At 39.4% G+C, this 13,086-nt stretch overlaps 1 protein-coding gene across 13 annotated transcripts in view; it reads left to right on the plus strand.

Annotated features, from left to right (window-relative positions):
- EHBP1 (EH domain binding protein 1) overlaps positions 1-13,086 on the plus strand; it is a 206,110-nt gene that overhangs the window by 129,931 nt on the left and 63,093 nt on the right. For 12 of the 13 annotated variants that reach the window (XM_074536969.1, XM_074536971.1, XM_074536972.1 and 9 more), the window contains 2 exons: positions 3,144-4,058; positions 6,019-6,162. In XM_074536969.1, the coding sequence (XP_074393070.1) occupies positions 3,144-4,058; positions 6,019-6,162 (1,059 nt within the window). The remainder of the gene's footprint in view (positions 1-3,143; positions 4,059-6,018; positions 6,163-13,086) is intronic. The other variant, XM_074536973.1, reaches the window with a different exon arrangement.

Raw genomic sequence — 13,086 nt, forward strand, 5'->3', positions numbered from 1 at the left:
TAAATAGGAGAATTCAGATTTACAGGGGTAGTATCGAGTCAAAATGGAAAATATTCCTTACCTTGAAACTGGAGTTAGTATTTTTATAATAGGTGTTCATGCTTACCTCTACAATTTGATTCCACAAAGTCATAAGAACAGATCTAATTGCATGTGTAGGAGATGCTTATTGGCATCAGTAGGATAATGTAGAAGCAGAGTTAAACATGCAGAGTAGTAAATATTTGCAAAAATTGGGGCTGAGTTATGCCTGTGTTTGACAAAAGTAATTTGACTTGGAAAATTTTCTCTGTTAATATTATGTTACAAACTAATTAGAAATATGATGAATTTATAAATATGCTGGAATATCAGGAAACTCCCAGCTTTTCTAGTAGTGAAGAACAACCCATCACATAGTCCTATATGGACACATCCAGAACACACAATTGCTATGTCTAGAGCTACTGTCTGTAGAACATTGGCATGCCAATCTACATATCTAGTGTACTTTGAAAGGAGAGAAGCAAAAATGTGGATGAGAATGAGAGGGGATGGGGAATAGGTGTCAGGCATCAGCAGGAAATAACTGTGTTTAATCCCAGGCATCACCAGAAGAGCTGAGCAGCCAACAACAAAAAGTGATTGCAGCTGTACTGAGAATATCCATCATTCCAAATTCAGTCCTGCTGTAGTGTTACTTCTAAGCAAGTACCTTTCCTGAGACCTATAACACTGTCCTCACCTTAATTTTATAGACCCTGGGAGATACTCATAGAATTTAGTTTTATTAGCACATAAAGAATAAGAATAAGAAATTGAGAGTATAAAAGGAGTTTAGGTCAAGTCATGTCTATTGGCTTTGGCTGCCCCAGCTGCTGTGCCTGTCCTTAGGTCCTGTCATTCCTCAGGTGGTGACTCCCACTACCTGCAGTGTGAGGTAACAAGTTATTTATGCCACTGAATCAGCACTGACCCACTTAGCAAACAGCCCTTCCTGGCATTACCTTTACTCCACAGACAGCACGGGTGGCTCGCTGTGTGTCCGTGCCCAGCCTGTTTCTGCTGTGGTGTGAGCATCCATCACTGCTGCTCTCTGCCATGCCTTAGGCTGCCACCCAGATCCCTGCATTGCTGCTCTCTCTGCCCCTCATGTCTATTCAGTCCCACCCATCTTGTCTCCCTCTCCTCCACAGTCAGCTTGATCCTGCTTCTCCAGCTCTGTTTTCCAAGATGCTGCTTTGGTCCAGGTTGCTGCCATTCCCTCCCACCTATCATTTTGCTGCTGTTCTGCTCCATCTGTAGTTTTGTACCAGCAAATACATTAGTCATGTTTGCCACTGCTGCTCCTATATCTAAGCACAGCTCTGTATTTATAAATGCCATAACAGTCCCTCATCATAATAAACCTTCCCAAGAAATACTACACCAAATACCAGCAATGATTTTAGGCAAAATCATTTTGCATGGGGAGAATGCCAGAAGAGCTTAATAATAAATTATTCAGACCATTTCTGTGTCTAGATAAACTCTGTGAATCATTTATTATAATTATATAAAAAGTACTTCACCTAAAGTGCTTTGGAAAGTTATACCTGAGCATGAGAGGAGGCATGCAAAATTTCAGGAAGATAAATTCCAGGTTTTGGAAGCAGAGTTTGAAAAGCAGCTGAAACAAAAACTATTGGACCACTGAGTAGGGAATGACATTGCAAGGAGGAGGAGAGAGCCTCTTTTTCTCAGAGCAAACAAAATATCTGGGTCTGCCAGGAGCAGGCCAGCCCAGCCCCACATTCTGTCTCACTGTTGAATTCTTAGTAATATAAAAACCAAGAGGATTTAAAAAAAAATAAATAATTGTTTTATTTTTTTTCTCTATTCTTTTTAAACTAAAGAAATTAAGGAAAAAATGTAAAGTTCAAGAGTTGAAGCCAGTGATGTGTGTTACTGTTTCCTTGTGAAAGGACAGTTTTCTCATCCATGTCTTAAATTTAGCATCTGCTTTTGTTCAAAATAGTGTAGGATCAACTGTGAACATTGTAAGGCCCTTCAGGAGACGCTGAAAAGGAGCTGCAGGATTCCTGGGGGAGGAGAAGCCCACATGCTTTAACTGAGTGCATCTACGCTAACAGGAGGCCTTTTAAAGACTTCCCTGAAACACAATATTGTCTTCCAAGGTTAATCCAGGATAGTAATAATTAATTGTAAATTGAGAAACGGCTTTAATTCTTCAAAACTAGAAAAACCTGATGCACCAAGCCCACTCACTTAAAGGGCCAGCAGTAAAAGAAGACAATGTGGCCTCACAAAGTGGGAGGCTTGCAACTGTTCAGCTTTTAGAAAGTAAAGTGAAATGGGAATGATTTTCACTCTCTCTTTCTTATAAATTTAGCATCAACAAATGTTTTTAAAATGCGTTTGCTTGATGGATTAATGTGATTTATGTTTAGTGTGAAGTAATCTGTGGTGGTGTTCCTTTTAACTATCTGGACATAGTTTTTCATCAGCAGGAATCACTGCAATTACATGACCAATAGAAGGCAGAAGGTTGATCATCAATGATAAAGCTCAAGATGGATTAGTGTCGTTTTTCTTATATCTTTGTTCCTTATCTTAAAAAGCCATCCTGAGTTCCTTTTTTTTCTGGTCCAGCTCTTAGACTTTTTTTGTTTGCTTCTTTCCTGCTACTTGAGTGAGAACCATTTAAGATATTGGTAGAGTTTCCTAGTGCAAAAAGAAGGGCTTTCAAGCTGCAGTTTCACGAAGAGCTGTTTACTCATAGAATTCTCACAATTTTGAGTAAGAAAAGATTTTAGTATAGTATGGCATTGAAGTATGTTGAAAATATTTTTTAAAATGCTATTTGAGTGTTTTTGCTGGTTACATTCTCTCAGTCTGCTTTGCTATGAAGATGTCCTGGGACATGTGTAGAAGCCATGGACAAATCAATGAGCTGGATGTTGGATGGTGCACCAAAAAGTAGTAATGACTATAATGAAGCCAAAAGGAATAATAAGTAACTGAGTCAGAGCCATGTTCTCCCTGTAATATTGAGTGTGTTTTAGGTTTGCTTATTTTGACTGAAATTTCCACTTGCATTTTTGAGATGTTATGATGGGTAAGAAACTGCCACACTGTTATCTTTATTTTGTCTGTCTTCAAAGGCCTACGACGGGTTTGCCAGCTTGGGAATATCGCGACTGCTGGAGCCTTCGGACATGGTTTTGTTGGCCATCCCAGACAAACTGACTGTTATGACCTATCTCTATCAGATAAGGGCACATTTCTGCGGCCAGGAGCTGAACGTGGTTCAGATAGAGGAGAACAGCAGCAAGAGCACATACAAAGTGGGCAACTACGAGACGGACACCAACAGTTCTGTGGACCAGGAGAAGTTCTACGCGGAGCTGAGCGACCTGAAGCGCGAGCCCGAGCTGCAGCCCCCGGACAGCGCTTTGGCCGACTTCGCCTCGCAGGACGACTCCGTGTTCGTCAACGACAGCGGCGTCGGCGAATCCGAGAGCGAGCATCAGACTCCCGATGACCACTTGAGCCCGAGCACAGCTTCCCCTTCCTCACGCAGGACTCGAAGTGACACGGATCCGCAGAAATCCCAGCAGAGCTCCGGGAGGACTTCCGCCTCGGAAGAAATCGGGAAGTGTAGCAGTACAGACGCAACACAAGTGCAGCCTGTGTTGGGAAGGAAGAAATTGCTGATAACTGACACTTTAGACTTGAGTGACTTAGCACATGTCAGTGATCAAAAGGAGGATATGTCTCCCACAGTTGCTTGTGAAGATAACAACAAGAAGAGACACCAGAGCTTAGACAGTACCCCTGGTTTCTCGGAGCAAGAAAAGCTGGGATGTATAGGATCCACAGAGAGCACAAGAGCAGATCCCAGTTCACCTGTCACAAAACCAAGTTTATCTCCTACTTCTAAGCCAGGATACTCCTATAACATGGATACAGATCTTGCAAAGAAACCACATGCTTCTCCGAGGCAAATAGAGTCTGATTCTGACAGTGATGCCAGAGCAGCTTTAAATCATGCAGATCAAACTGCTAAAACAGCCCAGGTAAGACATTTGTGTCTGTGAATTAGGATGGAGATGCCGTTCAAGTCTTTTCTCTGTGTTTGTAATTTACACCAAGTCTTCAGCATAAATGATGAGGTGAGCAATGTAGTTTTGGGCAATAAATATTTTGCCTGAGAAGTAGGTGGTGCTGCAAAACAATCATTACACGAAAAATTTACAGATATTGTCCCACTGTTGGTCTTTCCAATCTCTCTCCAATTAAAGAAATTTGTGTTCTCAACTATCTCAAAGATGGCTCCAAAGCTTTTGCCACTGTCTGTTGCAACTCATTTCCTCTGAATGTTGCACACTGAAGCAAAGACTGGAAATAGATATCAATTCATTAGGAAATAAAAAGCTTTGAATACCTTAAAATTTACTAAAGGTAATTCAGAATCTTGTCTGGGAAACCACAGAGTCTCATGAACATAGCCAGTATGGTGAGGTAGAAACTCCAGACTGCTAAATTATGCTGCTTTCCATTGAGTGGCCTAAGGCATGTTACTTCAACACAATATCATTTTCCTTTCTGTAAAGATAACAGTGTTTGCCCACCTACCTTGCAGATTTATTGTGAGAATGGAAGTTGAATATTATATATATGCTGAGTATTATCAATAAATCATATAATCATAAAAATATGTAAAACATGTTAACACCTCCACTTACAAAAATGCCAAAACAAGCTTATAATTTTACCCTTGTGAAGAATTTTCTCGAGTTTGGGCTTTGTGCCATTAGCTCTGGTAAGAAAAGAATATATCCAATCTTCTGATAGTATGAATTGCTTCAAATATTTTTATGGGACTTTTTTTCTGAGTAAGCACCATAAAGATGATTTTATTGCAAGAGAAGCAGTCTATAGATGAGTGATAATGGCCAAATATAGGTTCCAGAGTCAACTAATTTCTTTCCTGTAATCAATGAAGTCTTGTGAGGTTTCTAATCATCATCCTCATCCTCATCATCATCATCATCATCGTCTTTGTGTACTGGCTGAAAACGGAACAGCTTGGCCCATACAGAATAAAAGAGCAGGAGGAGGCAGGATTTGTTCTCTATGAGGATTTTCATGGACAAAGGTGTCACAGGCCAAGAAAAAGCAAGAGTTGGCTTTAAAGGCAGTTCTTAGTTGTTAATTATTGGTACATTTGCATATGGCAATAAAATCTCAGATGGGAGACTCCCTCTGAACCTACACTCCGTTGTTGCTTAGAGTCAACCACCTCCATTTCCACGTGGTTGTTGCAGGAGCACAGCAGGCAGCACCTGTCCCAGCCCTGGCCCATGGAAAGGCCTGGAGATGCATTTTCCCACTCTTGATAGTTGACCTTGACTAAGAAACCAGCCCTTGGGACTGTGTCTGCCTGGGAGCTGCTCATGTTCTCGTGTTGCCTGTGCAGAACCCCCTTTTGATATTTCTGCTCTTAAAGTAGCCTCAGTCTTTTGTAAGAAGAAGGGACTTGTGCATATTCATGAATTCAATAGAAGCAGATATTTTTGGAGAGCTTTTTACCTTGTACCCAGCTTCTTTGTGTTCAATTTAAGTTATAAGTGAGTGGTACCCATATAAGTAGCCCACAAAGCATTTTTGTTGTAGCCATATTTGCATACATATTAAAATAAATAAGTAAACACAGCACGTTTGACATGGCTTCTGTGAAGCCATTTGGATTTTTTCCACAGTTGCAGTTTAAAGGCATTAAATGTTGATAGAAATTAAGTTTTAAGGGGAAGGAAGAGAACTCGAATTTACATTATAAAGGACTACAACTTTTTTTTTTTTTTTTACATTTTGATCATCTTTTCATTTCTATAAATGTTCTGTCACCTCATGAAGACATAATTCATGTGGCTCCTGACCTGTATTGTATAGGAAGGCCGCTGGCTATTAACTGCTGTATAAACCTTCAGTACCCTGAGGCTGCCTTGCTGTTAATTATATTTCTTTATTTTTAAGCAACGTATGTTGTCAAGACAGGAAGAACTTAAAGAACGAGCGAGAGTTCTGCTTGAGCAAGCAAGAAGAGATGCAGCATTAAAGGCAGGGAATAAACAACTAAGCAGTACCCTCATCCCAGCCCGCAATAAGCAGCTGAACGATGTAAGAAATATTGGCCACTCTTGCAGTTTGCAGAGTTAAAATGCATTGTGTGTGCTGTCGTGGGGGGAGGCATGTCCTTGCAGAACATTTCTTCTCTACATTTGGTGTGTCGTGTGTCCTTCATTCACTTCTAAAACCTGTTTCTCCTGATGTTATGGCCAATAGAAAGGTGTCTCCCACTTCCTTGGAAGCAGAAGTCTGGGAGCATCTTCTTTGATTGGCACTGCAGTTTCTGGTGGGATGAAACTCAAACATCACTTGTTAAATGATAGTGAAGTAATTTGTGCTATTTCTGATTGCTTCTCTTTCAGTTAATGTAAATTATTTCCTTGAGCCTCTGATGTGAGCTCCTAGCTGCTTTAGAAGTGTTGTTGCAGTGAATGGAGCTGCTTGTGTCAGTCATGTAAAAGAGTTGATGAAACAATTCCTTTTTATCACCAAAGTTGATTATGCTGGTGAAGGGGGAAAGTTGAGCTGGGGAATGAGCTCCAGTGTCGAAGCAGCTGTGGTTGCATCTCCAGTGGCTTCCATGGTGACCTGGAGAATCCCTACTCTCTGGAGATGAAAGCTAATTAATTTTTATGCAAACCTTTGCAATGCAAGTTTTGTGATTCTAACTATTGCACATTAGACACTGTACTGGCAACTGAGAGTGTAAATATAATGAAAAATAATGATACAGAGAAAGGCTGGAGTCTTTACAGATTCCTGCCTTTCAGAGCCAAGTCCTGAGGGGCAGATTCTCCTCTTTACAGGAATGGGATCATACAATTAAAAAATGAAGGCAGTGATTTAACACATTTCATTTTATTTTCTTTACTCTCTTGGATCCTTGCTGGTTTTTCTTTTTTGTAGAAATTCCTCTCCATAGACTAATACTTCATTTTACTTTGGAATACATTCATATACACAGAAAAGTCTTATTTGTATACTTGTTTAATGATATATAAGATAATTTTTCTTATTCTGTTTTTTAAAGTTTTTCCTAGATATGTATATTTTAGTATAAATTTCACTTTGGATTTTTTAAAATTATCTTTTCATAAAGAAATTGGTATTAGAGGAGAGTTACTATAGGCAACTACACAGGCAGAAACAACTGTAATTAAAGTTGCCTAATGTTTTTTATTGCAAGCTCCTATTTTCAAAGGTTTTACAGCTTTGCTAGTATTTCATTGTTTGAGCTGAAATCTTCCCTGTCAGCTCTTCTGTCTCGGGGTAATATTTTAAATTTTTTTTTAACGTCAAAAAACCTGATCATCTCTTTCTCTGTATCAGGTTTGACAAAACATTGTTTTACTCATATTAAAAATAGGTAAAATTTGAAAAGATGGTTAGATTCCTTTGAAAAATCCGTTCAAAAAAGTCAAAGTTGTGTTAATACTGCAGTCTTGTGTGGGAGCCTTGAAGTTCAGAAAAGTTCCTAAGTGTCAATAAAAATTGTCTGCATGGACACTGTCCAGCAAGAGCATCTCTTACCATTGCTCTCCTAGGGACCGAGGCCCCTTCTGGTGCAGGTATTGGGAAGCAGAACTTTCTCTTTTAGCCTCAAACTCCTGCTAATGAAATCCAAATAGGAGTGCAGAGAAGAGGTGCCCTGGGTAGGTGGCAATGTGAAGTTACACAATAAGGAAGTTGGTGTCCAGGCCATGAAAACCAGCTGGAGGGTAGGAGATGGTGATGTGTTTTCAGGGTGAGAGTTAGAACTGCCAGATTACCCACAGGACCTTATTTCTAATTAATTCAAAAATTAATTAGAAGCCTGCAGGAAAAGGAAGGGCAGTCTTTTAGGGCAGCTTGGCAGAGGTAAATTTTCTTGCTGCCTCTGTCAGAAGCTCGAGGAGAACTGTCCTGGAACAAATGGTTCTGGCCCATGTGAAATCTGGGCACTCTGTAGCGGGCACTCTTAACTTGAGTTGTTTTCACATACGAATGACAAAGGCTCCTCATCTCTGAAGTGTGTCGTGGAGATGTGATTTGGAGACTCTTACCGTTGGTATATAATAATATACATTATATAAAGCTGTGTATAACGTGTATGTATATGTTATATACATATCCCTACATGTGCATATTCTGAAGGAGAATGCATGTGTGCATCAACATATATAGGTGTAAGATAAAACACATTGATTCCTGTTTTCCTTTAACATGCTTGATATTAGTAGTGATGAGGCATTTTCATTTGATGTAGTTCTGCCAGTTTTCTACAGGTCATTTGATTGTTAGCGTATAGCACAGACTTATTTCTATTCATGGCTTTTTGGTCATTAAGGTTAATAATAAGAACTTTGACTCAAAGCAGTGTTGTATGTCAGTGTGCAGTAATGTGTAGTAGTGTGTTATCCAAATGAAGGTTGTGATAATGAGAATCAGCATTTAGTAGTGAAAATTGGACGAGGCTCATTTTCAGGATGGATTGAGATTCAAAAGAAAATGGTTTGAAACAGGAAGATCTAATTTTAAATAAGAAAAATTTGAAGAGATAGTTCAGGGGCAATACTTTTGAAAGTAACTCTTGAAGTTTGCAATTGCACCTTTTTTGATACCTTCTCAGGAAGAGCTTTAAGCACCCTAGTCTTTCAGACCATGCTGTCAGTCAGCCCAGCTAAGAGAAGCCTGTGGAGTCCTTAGTGACTTTAGAAAAGTCTCATCTCCTAGGCCTTGCTGTTAGCACTTTCCATGTGTCATGTGAGAACCAGGGGTTTCTGCTTTCCCAGTGACCAGGTGCGAGCAGCGTTCAGTGCGTGGGCTTGGACAGTGAGCATGGTGAGGATGGGCAATGGCACTGCTCAGGCTCAGCAACAGGGAGGAAATTTCCTAAATACAGGTTTATTTCGTGTGTGCCCGCCTGATTTGCTTGGTAAAAGTCAATTTTGCAAAAAACAGTGTTCCTGTTTCTCCTCTAAGCACAGAGTACAGCCTCATTTCTCTCATTTCTTCCCTCCTTGCAGCATGGTAGAAATTTTTTCAGTGTTGTGTCTGCTTATTTGGTGCTTCTCAGAAGCCTTCAATCTCAAGCTGTATGCATGCCAGACAGCATGTGGAGGTATGTGTGCAGGTATTTGAAGTCTTAAGAGGAGACTGCATTGATCAGAACCTCCTTGAAATCATGCTCATGGTTTGGGAGGATCATAGCTGTGTCATTAAAATTGATGCAGCCCTTTGGAGACTGGAAGAATTAGCTTAAGAGCTCTGTGAAGAGAGTTACTGATCCCCTCGTGGATCCCTTTCTCTATGGTAGATTTATAAACAGCTCAGCCTTTCTGCTTGCTTTCTTGATGTATGTGTGCATGTGGTGACTCTTTTACGAGATGCTTCTGTCATTTGCAATCTGATATAGCAGCTGTAATCACTTAGCTTTTAACCAGGAGAGCCTTTTTATTAGCTTACTCATTTTTATTTAACTTGCCTTTTCTCATGGTGAATATCACAGGGCTGGAAGGGACATATCTGCTCCCTCCAGATGCTGTAAAATATCAACCTGTAGTGATGGTTGTTAGCAGCGGCAGCTGGGCTGGAATGTGATGTTGGCAAGGTGAGGAGACTGGAGCTGGGCTATGAGACCTATCCAGCAAAATGACAGGCTAGAGGGGACCACACTGAGTGGGAAAAATTCAGAAGCCATGGCCCTAAAAGGCCTTTCCAGGAGGGGAATCCTCATCTGTAGAACATGGGATGGAATCTCTAATTCTAGAATCTCAGCATAACTCTGCTGTCAGCAAATATCTGTAAAGGCTGTTGGCAAAATCTTCTTATTTTCTTTTAGTGACTGGGCCACATAAAGAATGGAAATTTACTGCAGCTGTCATTTACTCTCCAAACTCAAATGGCTATGGTTATGGAGTCAGCATGATTACAGAGAATGGAATTAGGAGTTAAGAAATGCACAGGCAACTTTAATTAACCTCCTTTGTGTATATGCATTATGATGTAGTCTTTAATTATGTGATCACATACTATTTTCCCCAAAGCAATTGTGTCTCATTTTCCTCAGAGGATAGAGGTGATGTAGAAGGCTGTTTGTCCAGAGGACCTCTGTGCTTTTGATTGCAGAAATTGAAAGGTGTACGACAAACAAAGCAGAGACTGTGAGGAATGAAAAGATGAGGTCATGGTTAAGGTCCTTGAAAAAATTAAATGTACTTCTGCCTTTATCAGAGCTCCTGGTCAGTGCTACTAATCTTTTGAGCCAAATGTCTTCCAGGTGGTCACTAGTTTTTGTGTCTTTCCTTTCTTGATCACTTTGAGGCAAAAGTTTGATTTGCAGATATATTGAGCATCCAGGTCTGTCAGGGAAATCAATTGGAGCTGTGCTTGAGACATATAAATGGCTATAAAGCTTAGTATGCTGCAAAAAAATCCAACTAATAGGCTTCCCAGAGCAAGCACCCAGTGATAGATCCTTTTAGCTGGATCTCTCCCTCTCAGTTCTCATCAGAAGAGCAGGGTAATAACTCTTCCACGGCTTGTTGTGGGAAGGGAATGTGATTAATTCTCTTGAGGCTCTTAAATACCATAGATGTGGGCACTGTAGAAAGAAATCAAGAAATTAAGAATTCTGTCTTCAGAGCAAGATGTGAATATTGTGGTGTAAAGAATAATCCTACGTGTTGATGGGCATGCATATTGAACAGTGAAAATAAACCAAAGTATTGGGTAGAACACCACTGGGTAGAGCTTAGGGCTGGGCTGAAGACCAGGAGATAGTGAAAGTAAAAGGTGCTGCCACAGTTAGGCTTTGTTTTAGAGGATACAGAGCAGGATGAAAATTAAGATTATGCCCACTAGCTTTATTTCTGGCATCTCCTAAATCCTTTGTCAAATTCTTTTAATTTGTTTTTGTAAGGCAGACAGCTGTAGCAGGGAATGCTGTATTAATGAAATTCATGAAAAGTGCTCATCTGGGAAAGGATGTGTTTTTCTCCTTACCAAGGGCTACAGATAGTTTCTAAAGTTACTTGGCTTTTGCATGAGCTAAGGATTCCTCCTTGGTGAATTTAGGTGCAGGACTTGGCCACCCATATATGGATTTGGCCGAAAATTTTGCATATTTAGGATCTGGCATAGATTGGTGGATGCAGGAGTTCAGTAGTATGATCCCTGGAGGGAATCACTCTGTCTTCTGCCTTTTGTGAAATAGGAAAATAGTAATTCTTTCTTCAGAGCAGCATTCGAGTCCCTAAAAATTGTGAGTGACTCCATTTGAACAATAAGAATTTAAAACCAGAATAATACGAACAGACTTGGGGGGTTTGGAGAATAATCCTGAGGCTGCTGCTGTGCTTAATTGCAACTGTTGCTATCCTGCTTTCTGTACAGAGAAAGATTTGGGTTTAATTATCTCTGGTACCATTATTTTATATTTATTCAAGCTGAATGACAGCGGTAGCTGCCTCAATGTGTATATATTGAAAAAAAAAGAAAGAAAAAGCAGTGTCAATGATGTTCAACTCTTTTAGCAGATTTTGCAGATACAGAGTACCTCACTGAAAAGCTGTCTCCTCCAAACACACGAACACTGTGTGCAGAGGGCAGCGGAATGGGCTCTGCCATGAGATTGTTTCTCCTTGCTCAGAATACTGTTTTTTATTACTCCCTTGCTCAAAGGACTTGTTGCAGCTGTATCTAATTCATTTTTAATAGGCTCTTTCTACTTCAGGTGTCAATCTGTTGTGCCCATTACTTTTCATTTTCATAAATATCTGAGTGCAAAATGATAACTTTTTTTTTTTTTTGCATGCACCAGACTAGTAGAAATGGAAGTTCTTTTTAGAAAGGCTTCAGAAAGTGACAGAATCTGAAAGGATATGAGTCTTTATGATCTTTAATTTTGGCTGCATACATTTGCAAAGATACTGGATATGCTGACTGCAATAAAATAAAAACAAAGAAATATTTTAAATGTTGAAAGACCTGCTTTAATAAATGATCCCATTTATTGATCATGTCCAGCAATAATTTGCTGCCTCTCTGAACTAATAAGCTCCAAACTGTCCAAACTTACCTCCAATAAGTAAACTGGAGCCAACATGAACAGAAGCGGTATCAAAAGCAAATTCAGAGTAGGCAGCAAAAATAGAATATTTTATTTTGATTGAAAGATGCCTTAAACTCAAGGTACCAATGTGAGTGTTCTTTCCTCCAATTATATTTTCAGGTTCTTGAAAATGAATACAAAATCGCTTTATTTAGTATTTTTTTCTGTGTCAAACCAGAATCCCTGCTTATGTTGTATTAGGAAAGGTATCCAGTTCACTGCTGGATTTTTTGTAGTCTCCTCAGTTGGAAAATAAATGTCTGTGATTGAGGTGGTTGTGTTAATTCATTTAAGCACTCTCAAATTATTATTATCTTGTTTCTCGTAAAAAAATATTAAGACCTGATCTTTATTAATTAAACATCTAGCATGAATTTATTGAGGTGTAGGACTTTGCAGGTGGCAACCTTGGTCTTTTAATATTAATTGGAAAATATTGATTGAAAAAAGACTAGTCTGTCATGCTGATAATTGCAACCAGATTTAGATATGATCACTAGATCTTCCCAAGATTACAAAGAAGGAGTTACCATTTAATTGGTAAAAAGATTGAACATTATTTTGGTAATCCCTGAGCTTTGGTAACTTATTCCCTGTTGTTCATTTATATGTCTTGTCTGTATGCCACTAAAAAGTGGTGAAATATGGTGTAAGCTGATAAGACTATGCTGTGGAGTATTTACATTTAATGAGCATTCTAAGTTTTATAGTTGTTTTAACAATATACTTTTCTTTAACTGGAGAAAGGACCCGCTGACTGAACACTTCAAACCCCCAACTGATCTGATATTTACTTCTTTATAGTGACACACTAAGGTTGAGATAGTCTGATCTCAATTCCTTGACGGCAAGAGCAGGCAACTTATTTTATTTAATGTTTCTCA

The sequence above is a fragment of the Zonotrichia albicollis genome, chromosome 3 (assembly GCF_047830755.1).
Source record: "Zonotrichia albicollis isolate bZonAlb1 chromosome 3, bZonAlb1.hap1, whole genome shotgun sequence".
Lineage (NCBI taxonomy): Eukaryota > Metazoa > Chordata > Aves > Passeriformes > Passerellidae > Zonotrichia > Zonotrichia albicollis.